This window comes from Cupressus sempervirens, chromosome 9 (genome assembly GCF_028749045.1).
Source record: "Cupressus sempervirens isolate cs-2001-9-10 chromosome 9, ASM2874904v1, whole genome shotgun sequence".
NCBI classification, from domain to species: Eukaryota; Viridiplantae; Streptophyta; class Pinopsida; order Cupressales; family Cupressaceae; genus Cupressus; species Cupressus sempervirens.
In genome coordinates this window covers 446,967,551-446,989,644 of record NC_143126.1, presented here as the reverse complement: position 1 = coordinate 446,989,644, position 22,094 = coordinate 446,967,551, and the positions used below count along the sequence as shown (strand labels likewise).

Sequence of the window (22,094 nt, the reverse complement as noted above, 5' to 3'; positions counted from 1 at the left end):
TTTCAATGTGATGGGAAATGTGATGTAAATTTGTGTCTGTACGAGATGCCAATAGTTTTGGGTTCTACATGGAAGATTTAAATTTCGTTTCTGCCAGCATGGATGGAGCAGGATGTTGCCAGAAGTGTACAACAATTGTGTTTGGCAAAGTCAGCAACTCTGATAGATATATTCTGCGCCCATGCTCCATTATTAGCTTTAGTGTTGAGTGATTTTTAAAATAAAAAATTTCAATATTCTTGGATCACAGTAGAAATGATATGAATCAAGGAGGTTATAATCAATATGTTAATATTATCATACAAATAACCTACCTGAATGCTGTAATTTTTCTTTTGAAGACTGCAGATGATGCTACACTGAAACGTTTTTTGCGTGCACGAGATTTCAATGTGCAAAAAGCATCTCAGTTTTTCCTGAATTATCTGAAATGGAGACAGGAATTTGTACCTCTTGGCTATATTCCAGAGTCGGAGGTCTCTAACGAGCTAAAAAAGGAGAAGATATTTATACAAGGTTTGGACAAACAAGGGCATCCAATTGGAGTAATTCTTGCTGCAAGGCATTACAGCGATGACAGGGACCTAGAGGAATTCAAACGTAAGTGGCTCTTTTGAATCCATATTTTATATTTAATAACTTTAAGTCTCCTGAATCCAAGACTCTACAGTTTGAATGGTCCTTTTGTGTATTTCTACAGGTCTTGTTGTCTACGGATTTGACAAAATTACTACCAGGTAATCCCTTGCATTATTTTTTATAGTTTTACTTGCACATTATGGCTAACGCTTATGTGTTCTGGGTTTTGATTTCACTCCATCTAAGTTAACCATCATCACTTTTGGTTCTAATATATTATATCATGTGTGATTTTTGGCTCCTGGGTTGTTTTCTACACTATTCATTTTCTGGTATAATGGGAAGTATTTAATCTGAATGACCCACTTTAGTCAAAATGTGGATATTAATATAATTTGTCTGATGTTCTTCATTCTTTCCACATAATGATGCAGTCCGGACCAGGAAATTTCACTTTTAAATGTTCTAATGATGTATCTTGTCTTAGCTGAGGACATAAAAATAAAAAGATTAGGAGATAAATATGCCTGGAATAATGCTTACTCAATCCATCCAGATTGCCAAGAGAACTGGAAAAATTCACCATCATCGCAGATCTTGAGGGCTACGGCTACAAGAATACAGACATCCGTGGTTATCTTTCAGCACTTGAAATATTGCAGGTGAGTGTTGTTTCCAACAAGTTAAATGTTGGTCATTTGTGGACATTTATATACATTATTTCTCTCTTTGTACATCATTCAAGGAGATTCATCTTTTGGGATTTGTTTCAAATATTGGTAAAACATACAAATTAATTCCAAATTATATTTCTCTATGCATATACCTATAGAAGGATTCTTCTTTTATCTTTTGTCAAAATTCCCAACTGAATAATTTTGTTACTTTTATTGCTAATTTTGCATTTTTTGTAATGATCCTGCTCAAATCTGATTGAAGGCTTGAGAAATTTTGTCAAACACTTTGCATACAAGGGTCATATGACTGATATAACTTTTCAGTTTGTTAAAATGACTTTTTTCTTCAATTTGCATCAATAAGAATGCTCGCAAGAAGACTCCAGATTGTCTAAACAATGACCTAACATGAATGTGCAACTAATTTTGGCAATATTCAATGCATATATATGATCTAAGCATGAAAAATGAACACTAACAGCCAACTGACATTTTTACAAACAGTTGGTATGCAAACTAACTAGGTGATAATAAATGATATTGAATTGCTCAAATGACACCAGCAACTATTATCTCTTTAATTGCAATGAAATTTCTAATACAATGCTCATGAAATATGGCCAAGACTCTTGGCATTTACATGGATTACAAAAATGATAATGTTGGTATAATGTACACCTATAGTGGAAACTTATAACACCTAAAATGCAATGCTAACAAAAGAACTTGGTTGTAGATGGCTATAATAATTTTCACCAATGTTGCCTTTCCGTTTTGCTATTTCGGATCTTCTTTTTCGGATTGCTTTTTCGAATTTACTTTTTTCGGTTTGCTTTTTTTAACTGCTTTTTGTACTCAAATATTTTTTCTCAATGTAGCACAAATAGAAGACTGAAGTACCTTCCTCCCAACTGCAATAATTCAAGTGATATTTCACACCCTCAAAATTGCTATCAATAGGAAGTTTTCGTTTCCTATGACAAAGAAGTAATCTGCAGAAACCCTAGGCTCCACAAAGTGAAACAACAACAGCAACAACATCAAATCTGCTTGTTGAGAATGAAGTCCAGGGTGCCTATTTATTCATTTTTCTCCACTTTCACCAAAAACTTCTAGAACATTATTTTATTTATTAAGTGACTTTATAAAATATTTTATAATTCAAGTCACTTTATTAAATTAATTAAATATAAAGTTACCTTTTAATATTTGTTTATTTGATAACTTTATAAATAATTAACTTAGTACCACTTATTTATTTAATTAAAATAAATAATTAGTTATCCTCATAAAATATTCATTATTTTGGACAATTTAATTAATTAAATTAATTAAATCAAATTATCTTCAAAAATGGGACATGACAGTCCGCCCCCCCTGAAATTGCTTGTCCTCAAGCAATTCACCACCTGGATCCCACAAGAAGTACTGCATAATGTCCCTGTCATCATCGAACAATCTCTGCAACATTTGCCCAAACTGAAATTGTCATACCAACTCAATATCATCATCAAGTATTGCAGAAGTATTAGCCTCAAGTGTGAGCAAGCCAAGAGATTGATCAACCTTGCCTCCAAACTTCATACTATCATCCCAACTATTCAACACATGCGCTTCTGAATTGTGTATCATGAATAGGTCATGTACATGAGAATAAAAAATGAAGCTGTAAGCATTCCTCACCATGTACACCTTTGAAATCTCCTCTGTGAGCCCCCTTTGCAATCTCGATGCACTAGTAGGATCATAAACACTATCAACAATGCTCATCTCAAGACTGGAATCAAAAGAGCTATCATCATCCAAGCTATAGAGTGGATTGTCATATGACCAAGCAGCTTCCACTTCGAACAATTGAAAGACCCCTGATGGATCTCTGCTGCTAATCTGCTGTAGCTTTATTATATTTTCTTCTTTTTAATTTTGTTTTCCCTGTTTATTAAAGTTTTCTTGCAGAACTAGACGGAAATGCAGAAGAGTTTGTTTGTTTTTGCGTTTTTGATGATTATTCAACATAGAAATGAGAAGGAGCAAATGATATGAAAAGAGTCTGAAAATAAATAACAATATGCAGTAAAATCAGAATTGATATAAATCGTACCAGGCAGATCTTTGAATTATAGAACCAAATAAAGAATCCAGTACATTTTCCCTAACAATGACGCCACACTGGCTGATGGAAAAGGACTGTAAACATGCATACGTCTGCTGCTGACTATCCGACTATATTTCAAAGTGCTGCAAATGGCGGCTACTGCAGCAAGGCTCACTTTCCCATGTACTAATAATTGTGCCTAGCTAAACAATACTGCGGAGCCAAGCTGATATGGCGTCCTCCTTCCTTGATAACAGCTGATACCACTGAAAATTCCAAAACCAAATACTGCTGAGGGTTACGTCCCAGCCAGTAAATACCCTGGGGTTTGCGTCCCAGAATAAAATCGCCCAAGCAGAGCAAATTTGTAAACAAGTTTAAAATGCATAATATGAATGAGGAATGGCGCCTCCATCTCCTTATAACCCCTTCCAAAGAAAATCGAACCCTAAAGTGACTCCAAAAGGCATTGGGTTACAAAAGTGATTTAAGTCTTATTTTAAAGTGGCAATGTTACTAAAAATGACCCTTTTTCTCCATAGACATAAATCCGTTCACTGAATTGCCCTAAGACCAAAGAGAAAGATTTAGAAAAGTTCAAGACCTTTCCAACGAGCTATCACACCAAGGGGTACGCATCCAGATGAGGTCAAAATTCTCCTTATTACTCCAAAATGGCTATTAACTTAGCCTTATTTAATTATTAAATGCTAACTTAGGAAATATTAAAAATATAACCCAAATAGCTGCAAAATGCCCAACTGACATTACAAACCATAAAATCATCCTGTCACCTGTTTGTGACTGAAGTCGGAAATCAAGGATCCACTGGTAGTCTCATACCTAAAATCTAGGGATGCTCTTAAATTTTAGGAAACAAGCTCTATCCCTTTGAAACTGAACCCAAAGAGCAAACTCATGGAAACCCAACCTTGTGCATGATCATACCTCCTAAAAACTAGGAATAAACCCCATAAATATAGGAACTGTCTCCTAAAAACAAGGAACGTCTCCCAATTGATCAGTAACCCCCAGAACACCAAGTTCCCAACACTGAATAACCATACTGGGTCTCTATCCAACCCTGTCAGCCTACAAGACCCCATAATAAGTTGACTCACATGTCTCTGCTAGACTGAGCTAGAGTGGGGACATGACAACAATGGATTGAGAATCATCTCATGTTTCTCCTGAATCACTTTTTTCTTTCTCTTACTGTCCAACCCTCTGATAAAATGCAAGCCTCCATCCGTAATCCCCCTCAATACATGCCTCCTATCATCAACCTCAAAAGACATTTCCATCTTAGGTACATTGAGGGTAAATACTCCCAAGTCCTGGAGCCACTTCATTCCCAAAACTATGTCCATCTCTCCCATGTTGACCACATAAAAATCTGAATGTAACTCATACTTGTTCAATCTCAAGGTTAGATTAGCAACCTTTTTGGTGCATGCGAGAGTATATCCATCTGTTATTCGAACTCTGAATCCACCAAAATCCTCAACCTGAAGTCTACACCGAGCTACAAAATTTCCATTAATAAAGTTATGTGTCGCACCAGTATCAAGCATAGAGATGCAATTCTATCCATCAACTGTCCCCCTGAACCTGAATGTAGTCTCATCCTGAACATTGGCAATATATGCCATGGGAGCAGAAGTCTCCTCACCCTCATTAAGTTCTGAAGCAACTTGCTGATCAATTTCATCAGAATTAGAGTCCTCATAGTATGCCCACATGAAACAGTTCGCCTTGCTCTTCGGCCTCAAAGGGCAATCATGATCCTTGTTGTAAGGCTCCTTGCACCAATAGCATAATTTCTTCTTCCTCAACTCTTCTCGTGTCTCCTCTTACATCATAGGTGCTGATTTTTTTCTCTTGTCTGATTGTTGGGGAGTTTCATTGCTTGTTAAAGGGATTTCCTTATGCAAGCTCTTGCTCTTTGGTGTTGCAAACTCCATGCTCCTAGCCTTCTTCATCACCTCCTAGAGAGTAGGAGGACCAAGGGCTTTTATCCATCCTCTCATAGGCTCCAATAAACCTTCCATGAATAACACCACCAGTCGTCTCTCTGAGATATTGGGAACCATTACTGACAATCTCTGAAAGTTCCCAATGTAGTTCTCCAAACTCCCAACTTGCTTGAGTTGAGCCAAATTTCTAAAGTATGATTCTGGGTCTTTCTTGTCAAAACGTTCCACCAATCTATCCACAAACTCCGCATAAGATGTAATCCGATTATGTTGCAATGTAACCAATCCATGATACCACCATTCATGTGTTGTTCCTTCCAAGTGCAAAGTGGCAAATTTGATGGCTTCCTCTTCTGTCATGGGTCGAAGAACCAAGAAAGTATCCAACTTATGAATCCATGACTGTGCAGTAGATTTGTCACTTCCATCAAACATAGGTAATGTAAGCTTATTAGTAGCTTGCTTGAGATCCTTATTCTGATTCCGAGGTCTCCTCTCCTGTTGAGACCTATAGTAGTCCATCCTCGTTTGTACAAAACGATCAAAATGCATGAGCTCTCGAGCTCCTGGTGTCAATCGTTGCCATTCATCATGAGTAGCCATATATACATCAGCAAAGGTAGGCTCCTCAACATATTCATCATTCTCTTCTACTGTACGTTCTTCTCTTAAGAAGGTGGGTCGTGTAGGTCTATTTGCTGTTTTGGAAGGAGTTCTGTGAACTCTAGGTGATCCCACTACACTCCTGTTATCCTCTTGCTCTTGATTCCATCTGTTCTGTGTGTCCATGCGCTCAACTACGGTGGTGAGTGCTTGCAAAGCCTCAGCCATCCGCTCTTGTCTTGTAACCATTGTTCTGTAAAATTCCCTTGTTTCCTGATCCTCATTCCTATTGTCTCTTGGTGGGCTATGCTCTTGCTTGTCACCCATGGTGTCTCGTTGCCTGTCAAAATCTTGTTCCTTGTCAAACCAAGCTTGCCTGCGAGTGTAGAATCTGGGTGGCTGCACGTGATTGCTAAACCCTCAGGATGGCAGGAATATAGCTCTGATACCATTGTAATGACGTTGCTTAAATCTGATTGAAAACTTCTGATTGGAGGCTCAAGAAATTTTGTCAAACACTTTGCATACAAGGGTCATATGACTGATATAACTTTTCAGTTGGCTAAAAAGACTTTTTTCTTCAATTTGCATCAATAAGAATGCTTGCAAGAAGATTCTAGATTGTCTAAACAATGACCTAACATGAATGTGCAATTAATTTTTGCAATATTCAATGCATATATATGATCTAAGGATGAGAAATGAACACCTACAGCCAACTGCCATTTTTACAAACAATTGGTATGCAAACTAACTAGCTGATAATAAATGATATTGAATTGTTCAAATGACACCAGCAACTATTATCTCCTTAATTGCAATGAAATTTCTAATACAATGCTCATGAAATATGGTCAAGACTCTTGGCATTTATATGGATTACAAAAATGATAATGTTGGTATAATGCACACCTATAGCTGAAACTTATAACACCTAAAATGCAATGCTAACAAAGGAACTTGGTTGTAGATGGCTGTAATAATTTTCACCAATGCTGCCTTTCCGCTTTGCTATTTCGGATCTGCTTTTTTCGCTTTGCTTTTTCGGACTGCTTTTTCGAACTACTTTTTTAGATTGCTTTTTCCGACTGCTTTTTCGGATTGCTTTTTTTGGACTGCTTTTTGTACTCAAATATTTTTTCTCAATGTAGCACAAATAGAAGACTTAAGTATTTTCCTCCCAGATGCAATAATTCAAGTGATATTTCACTCCCTCAAAATTGCTATCAATAGGAAGTTTTCATTTCCTATGACAAAGAAGTAATCTGTAGAAACTCTAAGCTCCACAAAGTGAAACAACAACAACAACAACATCAAATCCGCCTGCTGAGAATGAAACCCAGGGTGCTTATTTATTTATTTTTCTCCACTTTCTCCAGAAACTTCTAGAACATTATTTTATTTATTAAGTGACTTTATAAAATATTTTATAATTCAAGTCACTTTAGTAAATTAATTAAATATAAAGTTACCTTTTAATATTTGTTTATTTGATAACTTTATAAATAATTAACTTAATACCACTTATTTATTTAATTAATATAATTAATTAGTCATCCTCATAAAATATTCATTATTTTGGACAACTTAATTAATTAAATTAATTAAATCAAATTACCTTCAAAATGGGGACATGACATTTTTTTGGTCTGTTTTTGCTCAATTTGTCTGACATAAAAATAAAAAATTGATATTTTTGTACTTTGTGTTCGTGTTCTTATACTCCAGCCATAGCTAGATCCTCGTGTTTCTACAATAGTCTTTAGGTAATGTGGCTTTGTTGCCTCTATTCTTTTAACTGCCATAGGAAATGGTTCTAAATTCTTTGCCTGCAGCAAACCCTTCCTAATGGTATGCTTTTGCTTTTCTTTTCTGTCTCATGCTCTTATAAATTAGGAAGATCAAGTTTTATAAAGGATTTTAATGTGACTTGAAAAATGTATATGGATTTAGACATCTCCACCTTGTTTGATTAGATACCAGCGAATGATTTTTTTTTGTGGTGGCTGATCTTTGGGGTGCTGCAGCACTGTTTACACTGGGCCATGCCTTTGAGTGGAATTGTGACATTGAGCACTTTATTGACCATACTTGGGTAAGTGCAAGGAGATTCAACTTTTATCATCAATTTGACCGAATGGAATGTGTTTTGGGGAGAAATAAAGAGTAAGGAATGCAATGTTGGGTTCAATTATCAATGGATAGGAGCAAAGGCAAAGGGCTGATTCTAATTATTAAGGAGCATACAGGGAAATCCAAGACTCTATTATCAGAACACAAACTACATTGAACGATATAGCCACTCTTGCTATAGGGATTTCTGCCTAAAGCCAAAATCAAGTGTCTCAACAAGTTGGTGAGATAAATTTGTTAGTGTCCAACAAAAGACCACCAAGAGGGTCCACAAGAGTGCTGAAATACGCAGAAGGCCAACCCAATGCAAAAACACCAAATACTGTTTGAAGAGAGAAAAATAGAACAAAAGCAAGAAGCAACAATAAATTAAACAATCAACTAGCTGCACTGAGAAGCCAAGAAAAAGTCTAGAACCCAGGATAGGCTCTAGGACAAGGAGGCCCAAGTCATCTCTCAAGACCTCTCGAAGAAGAAGAACAAGACCGCTGCTGAGAAGAGGTTCTGCGAGGTCTCATAGATCTGATGATAACAGAAGGGTTCAAGCGATCGATTGATAGCACACATAGTAACGAGACTCACCGTGAGTCGGGAGAGTCGTCCGAGTCAGCGAGTCAAGTTACCTCAGTCGGGTCAAAATGACCCTTGACTCTGGCTCGACGGGTCAACTGAGCTAACACACTTGACTCGCTTAACTCAGTTGGGTGACTTGGGTGATTTGTCTAGGTGACTCGGTTAACTCATTTGACTCGGCTGATTTTTTAGATTTCTTTTGCCTTTCTAGTTACGTAATCAATGTATCTTATGTATGTGATCAAATTACCTTCTATTTTATGATGTTATTGTGTCTTTAATTTTTATTCAATAATGGGTGCATAGAATTAATTTAAATCCAAAAAAACTCTAAATTTCAAGGGTTTTATCACTTTGCTGAGTCATTGCCGAGTTCGAACCGGGTCATGAGTTGAGTTACCCTTGCTGAGTCCGAACCGGGTCCAAGTCTCGTTAGTTTGGTACCACATGAAGGGGAGACCACTACAAAACAAGAGGTGACAAGCTTAACAGAGTGTGGTTTTGTAGGGAACTGATGTTGAAGAGAGTGGTCCTTAACTATGAGGACCTCCTAAAGGTAAAGAGCGAGGCACCTCTGATCTATGTATTTGAAGAAAGAGGAGAGAGACTTAATTCTCATCAAACAAGCAATAGAATCTCCCTTTGATCTCATAGTACATGGAACAAGAGAAAATGAAATGTGTCTTTCTCATTTGAACAACTCTGCAACAAATTGAGTGCTAACACCATCACAAATTTAGGTAATAAGACAAAGTGTTGCTCCACCCTTGGTTCCATTCAATGGACACAAAGGAAGTAGGAGAAAATGTATTGGATCCTAATGAGGTAAACAAAGCTTACCCTCTCCACCAAGGCTTCAAATTGGCGATGCGCTGTTTGATATAAGGAACATGGATCTCAAAATAGGTGGAGATGTACCTAACGATGTTAAAATACACGTGTGCAAATTTTATGTTTGATTGTTACTTTATGAGTCTCAAAAGGATTCAAGGATTTCTTGATAGAGAATAGAAAGGAACGTTTCTTTAACATGTCAAAAGTCAAGGGGACAGATGTCAGCCTAGGAAATAGAGAGGAGGCAACCAAGAAGGTTGTAGTAGAGGTTGATGCTCATGTCAACAATAGAGAATAGAATGGAACATTTCTTAAAATTGACAAAGTCAAGGGGAGAGATGTTAGCCTAGGAAATAGAGGAGGGCAACCAAGAAGGTTGTAGCACAGGTTGATGGTCATGTCAACAATATAACTCTTGATGAGGGAGTACAAGAAAGTTGTTGTCTATTGTTGCTAGGTTAGGATATTGCCTTAGCTATTTCTCTATATACAATAAGAAGACAAGACACTGATCAATATATGCTAGCATATGAGGAACATGCAGATGACTTATGCGTTGGCTTAGTTTTTAGCACAAAATATGAAACTCTGGCAATATGGGCAGACACTTCAGAGACAAATAAGCCTTAGGTAGTAAAAACATAAATAAGCCCATTCTAACCTTATTGTTATGAACCTTGCAGACACACATAACCCCTAGTAGCACCATTAGTTGTCAATTGAGTTGTAGAGTCGGAAACTTGCCAAGCAGGTTTGGGTCCTCAGTGTGTCCGAATTAGCTTGGGGTCCGTGGTGGGTCCTCATAGGGTTTGCACAGGTTTGCAATGACATAGACCTCTGCGAAGCTACAATTCGTAGCATGGACCCTGCAAGGACCCGCTTATTGTTTGGCGGACTCGGGTGAAGTTGGGGGGACCCTACACGAACTCACAACTCTTGTGGCCAAAATGTGAAAAAAACACATAATATGAGTATTAAAATACTTTTTCCTTCTAACCCTAGAAGGAGTCTATTAGAATATATCACACTCATTTTGTTTCTACTTTGCTCTCTTATTAAGCTATCTCATTTTGGTGTGCCCATTTTGCAAGTTTGAAGAGAAGGTGCTAGAGATTGATTTTGGAGTGACAAATCCTTCTAAAAATCAGTGTTGATTGTTCAAGGTATGCATTTGATCCTTTTTTTTTGTTCTTTGATAGCTTGTTTTAGGTCTTTTAATTGTTCAAATTTTTTTAACATGATTTTGTATAAGTTTTAAAATTTGTTTTTATTTTCATTGTTGTTATTGATTGCAACAATGAGTAGTCAAAGTTCAGTGGGTGGGGAGGGGTACCAAAAATTTAAAATTGAAAAAGGTTCTCCTTTGTGGAACCATAGAAGAAGAGCTCAACAATGTCCTCGATGGAGGAGCGGGGGGGGCGCATTAATATGGAAATGCAATGTTTGTAATTCCCAATATAGAAGATTTTATTAGCGAGTAAAACTTCATTTTCTAGGCCTTGGGAGTAAAGGGATCAATTTGTGTGAGGGCTCAGAGATAAAAAAAGAAGGGTTTGTCAGCTTCTCAAATAGTAGCCGTGTTAAAAAAAAGAAGCTAATAGGCTAGTTTCAAGAGGGGAACAAGAAAAATAAAAAGAAAACCACCAACACCACCCCCTCAAATAACCAACAAACATCATCCCTTCTCACCTATGGCATGTAGGGATGAAGAAGATGTGAAAACACTTGAAACCACTATGTACAAGAGAGGCCCATTAGATAGGGCATTTCAAAATGAATTAAGAGAAATTTGTGATATAAAAGTTGGGCATTGCCTCTATTACATCCCAAATTTTGACCTAATTTTAAAATTGCTCATAGCGATTGGATTTAATGGATTATTCTTTCATAATCACGTGAAGTAGGTAGTTACTTATATCCGTTTTATTAATTGTTAATGAAGATGGTCGTTAACCATTATTTGTTGTATGATGTTGAGTAGTTACTTGATTTTGGAATTATGGTTAATAATAAATGTTTATATGACAATTATTATGCAACATGTTATTATGATGGAAGTGTTTCACGAGTGATTGCAGGAGAAGATGAAGGGGGGAAGCATTGCTAAACAGGATTAATAGAATGGGATACTAGCTTAGTCCAGTCAATAGGATTGACAAGGTATGACCTTAAACTTCTTGGTAGAGACCTAGCGACTTGAACTTAATGATACATCTATAGGGCCCGCATGAGCTATTAAATAAATAATTTAAGAAATATAAAATAATTTAACTAAAATTTAATAAGTACCTCAAATGATTTTAAATGATCTTTCACCATATTATTATAATACATACCTATGTACGTACACATGGATATAAAAATGAAGTGACATTATAATATTATTTTCTTATAATAAAATGATGCCACCTTAGCAATATATCTACGTGTACGTAGATAAATATAAATCATAATATTTTTCAAATTGTAACCTTCCAACTTTTTTTCCATCTTTTTATTCTTCTTTTTAAAAATCGATTGAACACTTGACATTTAATTGGCGCTCAAAGAGCTAAGATAATTCTTTAAGTTACGGAAGCCAAAGAGTCCCTTTTAATCCTTTTTTTATCATGGGTCGGGAGAGATGAAATACTCAAGAGAACACATTCCCTATTTCCTTTTTATTATCGCATTTTCCTTGCTTATTTTGGCTTCCTCCACAACTGATACTCTGCTATAAACCAATTAAGTTTTTGCAAGTCCATTTGAAGACCTTTTCATTTCATAGCAGTGTCATCCTATTACAATCTGCCGTATATGTTCTTTCCTTACCAAGGATTTAAGTAGTATTTATACATAGTGGATTACATCTGCAAGCAATTGAAGAAGAGCTGATACAAATCGTTTAGAAAGACTCCAGACAGCTCTGCATTTATATCAGGTTATGTGGTAATCATTCCCAATTAATGTTATATCCCATTTTTATTACAATTCAATTCCACAGCTGCAAGCTGTAGATTATCCTCATTCACAACTAAATAACTCTAGGGAGTTGCTTACCAATAAGCACAGTAAAGTATCTATAACATGGAATCATAAGTTATTTTTGCCAATAGACATTGGAATTGGATGATAGTTATTTCTACAATTATTCTTTTAAAGAATATAATCTTTGAAATCACAGATTGTGAAATGCTGGAAGAATATAATCTTCATAAATCAATAAGAGCCATTTGCTTTGAAATTTTGAGCACCTAGGACTCATTAGTTGTTTAGCCATGGAAAAGGTGAAGAGGTGAGATGGAATCTGCAAGGATAAAGAAAGTGAAATCAGACATGATACATTAAATTTAATTAAATAATCTTACTTAATAGCGTATGCTTGTCCCTAAAAGTGTTTCTTGTTTCCAAGTCGAGGAGTAGTGATCAAGTCGTTGAACCCATTAGGAAAGCTTTGGCCAAGGTAGTTTAAAGGCATGTTTGCCATCTATTGATCACTTGATGAGAGTGGTGCTAGTTATGCAAGTATGTCCATCCATAACTTTGCAGGCATTCTAAACACCGGAATGCTCAGGTGGCTAGACTAAGAGTATCCCAAGCCCGATCTTGGGGTAGGGAGGGCCTTTCTAATTCAATAGATTGTGTAGGGATAAGTATGGTCCAAAGTTGGGAGGTTAAGCTGAAGTCAATGCTTCTCCTCTTACCAAAAGCCGAGGCTTTCACAACAAGCTAAAGACCCATCGGATGATACTTTTATGTTTCTTTTCTTCTTTCCATGATAAACATTTACTTGTATATAGATAAGATAGTTAATTGTTAATCTAATTATTTCAGTTGATCATGGATACAATTATTTTCAGTTAATTGTTGATCTAGTTATTTTAGTTGATCATGGACACAGTTATTTTCAGTTAATCATTAATCTAGCTTTTTCAGTTGATCATAGATACAGTTATTTTCATTTAATTGTTAAACTAGTTATTTCAATTGGTCGTTGATATGGTTATCTTAGTTGAACATGGTTATTTCAGTTAATCATTGATAGTTAAAACAATTAATGTTATATGAAGAGGAATACAATTATCTATTCAATTAATGTTGGGAAAATCTCTTTATAAACTGTCTTTGTTTTTTTTTAATGAAAAACTGTTTGTTACAGCCTCTTTGTGAATTGTCTTCAATTCAGTCTAGTTAGATCACCTTATTACACAATGAGAAAAAAATGTAGACAACCTCCTCAAACCAATAAGAGATTCTTGGATCCAAATGGGAGTGACTATTGTCTTTGATGGATGGAAAGATTGCAAAAATCGTCTATTAATAAATGTGATTAATGGGACAATGTTTTTGAAGGTGCTTGATTGTGAAGGGGACGTAAAAGATGCTGAATTTATTGCCCGAATTCTCATTGAATTCATAGAGTCTGTGGGCATTGATAATGTTGTCCAAGTAGTAATGTACAATGCAAAAGTTTCTAGGGTTGCAGGTGCTTTGGTAAAAGCACGATGTGATCACATCTTTTAGACACCATGCACCGTCCACTCTTTGATTTTGGTGATGAAAGCAATTAGTATCCAAATTGAATGGGTGAAAAAAGTATATGGAGGTGAGGAGATCCAAATGTTTGTTTGATAAGCAATTTTCTGAACTTTCTCCATTTTGAAATTTTTGAAGGTAAATTTTAAAATTTAATTTAAATTCAATTTAGTTTGATTTATCATTTTGTGTCATATATCCAGAATTGAATAAAATATTTTCTATGTTGTTTACATATTTAAAATGTGTTATTAACTTACCGTTGTTCAATTTTCACACATGTTCAAATAGAGGAAAACATACATGCTTATTACTTTCAAGTAATTCTCAGAAATGCATTAAAGGAAAAGTATTTTATTCATACTGAAATAATATGCAATGTTTGTATGATGGAACAAATCATGATGGAAATAAAATGCTGAAAGTAATTTTCTCCCACACATTTGACTGTGAGAGTAGTCCCGACATGCTGATATACATCTATACTCTAATGAAATTAGTAACATGAAAGAAGAGTAAGAGGAGAAAAAGGTCATGGGCACCAGTCATTGTCTATAATGATTGGTGAAGTGGCATCCATCTACATCCACCTTCTTACTGTTCTGGACCTTGCCCTTTCCGTGCTTCCAATCCCTGCATCCACAAAAGATAGTGGGTTAGATCCAATGGATCTAAGCAATGATGATAGCTCACTTCATCTCACTTTCATCATCCTACACGCTATTCATCTCAGTAAAATATAGGCATACATCAGCAGTTAGAGAGATCAATCGCAAAAAAAAAAGTATTAAAGGGACAATTCATTTTGCTTTGAAACCTTTTACTTATTAAAACTGGTGAAAACAGGACAGGCGTAGCAGGTGGGATTGGTAAGCATACAAATAACAACAAATGAAACATTAAAGGGATGAACTTTCAAAGTTTTGAAATTTTTTGTTTCAATCATACAGCAAGAATAAAAGCTACAGCAAGAGGTTATCTATCACAAAAAAAAAAAAAAAAAACCATTTTTTCAGCCAATAGGGAAAGTGCGTCATACAGGTCAAGATGCAAACCATAGCAATGACAGAAGCAAGATAATATTCATCAGTATTAATGAAGATAAAACTTACAAGAAGTCCAATGAAAGCAAGAACCAGTAACAGAGATCATGTTATGGAAACTTTCAACACAGGGGTAATTGTGGCAACATCTTTATAAAGAATTCATATATAGCAAAGAACCCTCATCAAATCTGGTACGAATGAGTTGAAACAGCAACCCAGCATGGAGACAAGATATAAGGAATAAGGAATAATGCCCATAAATTACAACTTTCAGCATTTAACAACCCTCTTAAAATCACAGTTTACAATCATATAAACAGACAGAACCCAGTAGGAAAGGAGGTAGCTGTTCCAAACATTTCAAGTGAACCACGAAAAGTAATGATCAAGGGAAATAGCTAAAAACTCATGGAGCAACAGTGATATTATAGAGGAAAGTAGACAAAAGACAAAGAGCTACACAAAGAAATCAAAAAAACACAAAGAGCCATCACAGAGTGAATGAAAGATGAGCCGTGAATATTTTCCAAGGAACAGACAGGCACAGATCTGAATCAAAATAGCGCCCATTTTCTTATAATAGCAGCAAGATAGCAAATGCATCTTCAAACAAGGAAACAGATAAGCAGCTGGGGTTGGTATGTTATTTTTTTTTTTTGCATACCAATGAAGTAAAGAAAGTTCACAAAGAAAAAATAGAGAAGTATTGTCACTTACAGCAGAGAACAACAGAGAGCCACGTTTTTCTTATTTTCAAATGCAAAAAATTGCCATTTTCAGCATGCTATCATGAGCCGTGAATCTCTAGGCGTCACTTCTAGCAAAGACGAAGAAAATACTGTAAATCCACGGCCAAGAATGAGTCTAATGGCGTATAACACCCAGTAGAGAAAAGGAATCCATACTCTAATAGCAGTCTGCTATCGGAGCCTGCGGCTGGATGTAACAGCATAGAGAAGAAAGGGCATCCAAGGTAAAACCCAGCTACAAGAAGAGAAACCCACAAGGGAAAAAGCATTTTCAGCTTTTAACAATAGCAAATACCAGTCGGCTCAGGAAAAAGCTCCATATCTCATACCATGGACAAATAATCTCCAGGCATCCAAAACCCACAGCCAAAAAATGCGGTTTCAGCTTTAAACAATGCTAAAACACCAGTCGAAAGCCCAAAAAGCCATGCGTTTTCATGCCAAGGTTTGAGAAATCTTTCATGACGTCTTCCAGAAAGAAAAAATACACAAGAAAGTGGCGTCTTTAGTAGAGAAAAAATCACAAAAAATTGCAGGCCGCTAGGGTTTGAAAATCCTCACCCATGTTTTCCTCCCATCTTCCTTATTTTTATCCAAAGCATTCGAATGGTAATGCAAGTAAAATGCATGAGTTACCTTTTATGATCTTTTTCATAAGTATTTTAGGTCCGCATGTTAAGTGGCGAGAATGTTTTGTTAAAAGATTAATCTATTTATTTTACTCACTCTTGATTTTTAAACTATTATTTTAATTGCATATGTTTTAAAATGTAATTATTATTTTATAATTGATTTTGTTCAATTCAATTATTTAATAATAAAATTCATGCAATCAAAATAATAAGTTAAGAATTAAATGTAAATAAAGCAGGGACTTTGCATTGTGATTTTAAATTTCAACTCGAAGTATCAAACAATTAAAGGGGAGTTAATATTTTTAATGCCAAATTTGAAGGGGCAGTCTCAGTTGATATTTTTAGAGGCCCAGTTCAGACTGAGGGGTTCAGAGTGCATTATGGAGTGATTTGTGGCAGTTTGGGGGTCTTTCTTAAACTTTTCTTATGCATTGATGGTAAAGGCTCAGTTTGAGATATTTGGATCATATTTTTGGAGTTTTTAGAGGTTCTTGATAATGAGTTAACTCATTATTTCGACCCAGATTTCCTGATTTGATGGAGATAGGATTGTTGTTATATACTCCTCTTATTTTTGAGATAGGGGTTCAGATTTTGAGAAAACAAGGATGCTTATGTGATTTTTTCCTTACTATCTTTTTCTTCATTATTCTGAGCTATTATGCAGATGTATTGTTTTTTGGGCCTTTGATTGGAATAAAGTTTTCATTGGAACCAGTTTTGGAGTGAAAGATTTGATTGTATGCTTCAAGGGGATTGAGGTTATTCAAATTGTCTTTTTATTGATAGACGTTTCTGAATTATGTCTTGTCTTGCATCTTCCTTATCTAATATCTATTTCATAGGTTTTGAGTTGTGTTTTATTATTGATATATTCGATTGTGATTATTTTCCTTTTGTATATTTTCAAGTTCATAAACCTTCTCTTAAATTATTGATATGAATTAGCAGATCTTCAAGCAGGGTTTTTTTGTGATTATCTGTTCAAAAACTTTCATTGTGTCTTAGGTATAACAGTACTTTGTGTTATCAATCTTGGTGTATCACCTTATTTTAAAGTCTTTTAAGCTTTTCATGTTCAAGGTTGTCTTTTTACCCTTTTCCATATAAGTTTTCACGTCTCCATTAGTACAAGTAAGGTATCAGATATATCATATAGGAACCGGCCTAGAATCCGGAGGTTCAACCAGGTCTTAGGTTACCCACAGCTTCTGGTTGATCCAGTGTTTCTCCAAAATCGTTGCAAGTTTTAGGACTTAAGGCAAATCAAGGTGCAGATTTTGGAGATAACTCTTACAATTAACATGTTATTAGGTGGCTGAAACTTAGTTTGCTTCACACACAATCATCCTTAGATGACTTGTGAGAGTGAAAGATGCATTGTCCCAGATGGTTATTAACCCCCAATGGGGTGTTTGGAAGCAATCGAATGCAAAAAGGGGCGAAAAGGTAAAGACAATGATCTTGGATGATAATTGGTGGGCTCGGGTGGGTTTTGTTTTATAATTCACCAAGCCCATCATTTCTATGTTTTGATTTGCCAACATGAGCCTTGTTTGTGGCACATCTATCTAGAGAGTGTGAAATCAGTAAATTTAATACAATACTCTATTCTTGTTTATTAAGAGATTTAAATTTTTAAATTTTTAATGAACATTGCATCAAGATGAGTTACATGAACATCATTTGACAGCATGATCTCAAAGACACCTTGTACAAAAAGGTGTAGTTAGTTGTTCTTCATGGTTGGAACAAGATGACTACACCTTTACACCTCCTGGCATATGCACTATCTCCTAGGTATTATAGTGTTGAGATACTTGCTATTCCTAGTAGAGTGCCACCATATAGAGATGCTAAGGTTGCTAGTGGGTATAAGAAGGCACTTAGTAGGATCTTTAGCGATCTTGAGGCGACATCAAATGTTAGGAGAGTTTGTAGAGTTTGTCTTAGATAAAAATGCAGACCCTAATGCAATTAATGGCCAAAGTAGAATGAATGGTATTAGATGGTGGTACCTACATGGGCAAGACTATATGTACATCTAGCCTCTTGCCTTTAAGATCCTATCACAAATAAGTTTAAGTTTTCTTTTTCTTTTTTATGGCCACTTACCTTTTAGAATTAACACTCTTAAATTTATATTGTATTTCAATTAAATTTTTTTTTTTGTTGGTTGTTGCTAGTTTAGGAGCTCTTCTGGTATTGAGCAGAATTGGAGTACATAGTCCTTTATCCACTCAATGAAGCATAACCGGTTGGGTTCCAATAAAGTAGAGAACTTGGTATATATTGACAACAATTGGTGTCTCTTGTCACACAAGGATCCAAAATACAAGAAGGGGCTAGAGAAGTTGTGGGATGTAGCACCCAAATTTGCTAACTTAAATATGCCAATTTGGAATCTAGTGAGAGCTACCTTGTTGGATGTTGATGATATAGCATTGTCAAGTTTAGTAGAACTGGTTTGGGTTCCAATGAAGAGGATCTTGATTTAGTTGCAGCCGGGGATGAAGCCATTGATCCCTCATGTTTTGATGACCCATTTGACTCTTGAAGGGCATTGATACAATGATGAACTATTAAACATTTGTCATTATGTTTTTCATTTATCATTATGTTTCAAAGTTTATTATTTGATGAACTAATCTATGTTTTGAAATTTCATTTTGCAATTCAGTAATTTAATGTATAATTTTCTTTAGAATCACGAGCATAGATTAATAAGGGAGTATGTAATGTTTACCTTTGACATTTGGCATTGATCAATGATCAATGATCAAGCAACATATATTCATATTGTGAAATGATTTAGTTTTGCAATTATGCATGTTTCTCTTTTATATATATATAATGCATATATTTATATAAATACAAGCATTATGCTCATATATATATACACTCATGAACCCCCCCACAAAAATGAACATTACTCCAAATTTGAAGCTGTCCTCGAATGCAAACTGGCAACTTAGGTTTAAACTTTAAAGTGTTGTAGCATCATTGTTCACGAGTACTGTAGCAGCTATTAAATAGTTAAATCTGATATACAATGGCTGCCAAGAATGAATCTCCATGCCTTTTTTGGATATACCTTCCAATCCTTCAAACCCTAGATGAAATGTTTCACTTTTAAGCACAAGTAGAACTCTTGAATGAAGCTCACTTGAATGCCAAATTCACTGGATATTTCACCAGCTAAAATGGCTGCAATAACATAGAAGAATTTTCAATTCTTCAAGCAAATGCTGAAACCCTTGGAAAGTGCAAGTCTTCAGAAGAACACAAGCGAAATTCATCAACCACATAATAAAATCTTTTCCATAAAGAGGCTTTATATATTTTTTCCCACTTGGTTCTATTTCCTTCATATGCACTTCAAATCATTTAAAATGATGTAGATTCTTTTTTTCCAACTTCATTGAATGCTTTAACAAATGGCCCCTCAAAGTAATGTTTTAATAATAATTTCAAACATACATTATATTTTCTTTTTGGCTTTATAAATTGCATCAATAAATGGAGTTCAAATATTAAAATCTTTGATTGCACTTTAGGTCACTTAAATGTAGGGTCATGACCCCATTGAATATAAAGTGCACATAAAACTTTATATTATGCCTTTAAAGGTTAATTATTAATAAAGTATTACTTTGTTAATAATCAAAATAGCATAACTCTAGAAATACACACAATTTTGTCTAAATTGGGGAGTCAATCACTACATCCTCTATTGGTATGACTACCTTACTAAAAATATAAAGGGTGTTGGAAACTACAATTGGAACAACTGTTGTATTGTCGTTGATGTCAAATCTATTGATGAGACATGTTGCTATCTAATCTAAATGTCATATCCATTTGATTGATGAAGACGATTTGAGTTGATCATAACAAAAGCACCTAGAGGAAAGGTTGAGTTGTGAAAAGGAAGCTACAATGGACATCTGATTAGTTAGACTTTGACAAGACATAGAGATTGTTTAAATCATGTTGACATTCAAGTCTTTACAGTACAAGTCAAGATACATCACTTATGTAAAGCTTGATCGAGCAATTGAGTAAAAGATAAAAAGTGCTTATACTCATGTTCATTGCATTGAGGACATTTGGAATGATATGAGAACAAAACTTGACATCATGGAGATGGATTACTGCAAATTAACTTTGCAACAAATAATTGATCTTAACATGTTGGAAATCCTTTCAGATTTTCAAGTTGAAGACGATGGTGACATCTTTGTTTCGGAATTTCATTAGGCCGGCTTTGATAAGAAGTGCCCTTTTCCTATTCAATGGCAACAAAAGGAAGGTACATCTATTATAGACAGATTTCAATCCATCCTAGTAAACACTAACAAATGGTTGAAAAGTAAAGGCTTTAAAAGAGTAAATCCTAAGATGGGCTTGGATTGTGAAAATTTTGGTCCTCTTGGCAGAAAATCACACCTGGAGAGTACATGGGAAGATGGTGCCTCATCTTCAAGTGCCAAGGGTTTCCTCAAAATCAAATTGAAGGGTGGAAAAGGAACTAAATCATCTCAAGTTCCTGAGCCAATTCAAGAATCAACAACAGAATCAAAAGAAGAATTGGAAACAAACTCTGATAAGGGAGATTTAAATGAAGAGGGGGAAATCATGACCATATCTCTTCCAAAGCCTGCACAAGCCTATACGTCTTCTATACATGAAGAACCCTTTTTGCAAGAGGTTGATGATGATCTAGATTCATTTTCTATTATTTTTATTCCTACTTCAGTCTTAGAGGTTAACATCATGGCTCTTCCTATTTCTTTTGCTGCTCCTTGTGTTCATACACATGAACAATGTGATCACTTAGCAAATGTGTTTTAAGATTTTCCGACTCTTACTAGTGGTCAAGTTTCCCAATTTGATACATCATTGACAGGATTTGAACTTTTCATGATGGAGTCTTCTCAACATATTCCTATGCCTTCAACAGTACAAATTAAATCCTGCTCAGTCACTATGGATATACAATCCGGATCAATGCCAATGGTCTCCACTGTGCTTGCTTCTGTAAATGAACAACAAAGAGAAGGAAAGTGGTTGTTCCTCCCGTCAATCTCCTAGTGAAGAAGACTAAATCCAAATCTTTGAAAGATAAGATTGTTTCTAGAATTTTAGTTGATTTTGATAACACCAAATTTGTTGAGATTGCTGAGCCTTTGGTAGATAAACCTGTTGATGAACTTACACGTTCTGACTACAAGTTTACTAAAGTTAAATTTGGAAAGCAATCTCGTTTGAGTTATTTGCAAGATGCTCAAGATGCATTGACAAATGTGTCGAAAAGCAGTCATGAACTTTGGGAAAAAAAGAATCAGTTGAAACAGGAGATCTCTCGTTTAAATGAGGTTATCCAGAAACAATCTTCTCAGAGTGTTGTTATATCTTAAACATCTAAAGAGAAAAGGTTGATTGAAGCTACCAAGTCTTGGATACAGGAAATTATTTTTGAATGAGTTCAAGCCATCACAGAGACATTTGCAGTTCTTAGGTGTGTCAAAGAGATAATAAAATGGAACAAAGCTTAATTTCTTTTTTGACTCAAGAAGCAGATAACTTGAAAGAAATCTTTGATAATTGGGATGAAATGATAAAATTTGATTTGGATGCTATGGTCTCATGTGACATTCTTCTGTCATGTGAAATGTT

The 22,094-nt window shown here is 35.3% G+C and overlaps 1 protein-coding gene and 1 long non-coding RNA gene across 7 annotated transcripts in view; one reads left to right on the top strand and one right to left on the bottom strand.

Annotated features, from left to right (window-relative positions):
* The window catches only part of LOC149539227 (uncharacterized), a 137,966-nt gene that overhangs the window by 55,672 nt on the left and 60,200 nt on the right, over nt 1–22,094 (top strand). For 2 of the 3 annotated variants that reach the window (XM_089800563.1, XM_089800561.1), the window contains exons 2-4: nt 342–600; nt 701–737; nt 1,136–1,241. In XM_089800563.1, the coding sequence (XP_089656689.1) occupies nt 342–600; nt 701–737; nt 1,136–1,241 (402 nt within the window). The remainder of the gene's footprint in view (nt 1–341; nt 601–700; nt 738–1,135; nt 1,242–22,094) is intronic. The other variant, XM_089800562.1, reaches the window with a different exon arrangement.
* The window catches only part of LOC149539226 (uncharacterized), a 68,918-nt gene continuing 61,143 nt past the window's right edge, over nt 14,320–22,094 (bottom strand). For all 4 annotated transcript variants that reach the window (XR_016356198.1, XR_016356195.1, XR_016356199.1 and 1 more), the window contains one exon: nt 14,320–14,618. This is a non-coding gene — a long non-coding RNA (uncharacterized LOC149539226). The remainder of the gene's footprint in view (nt 14,619–22,094) is intronic.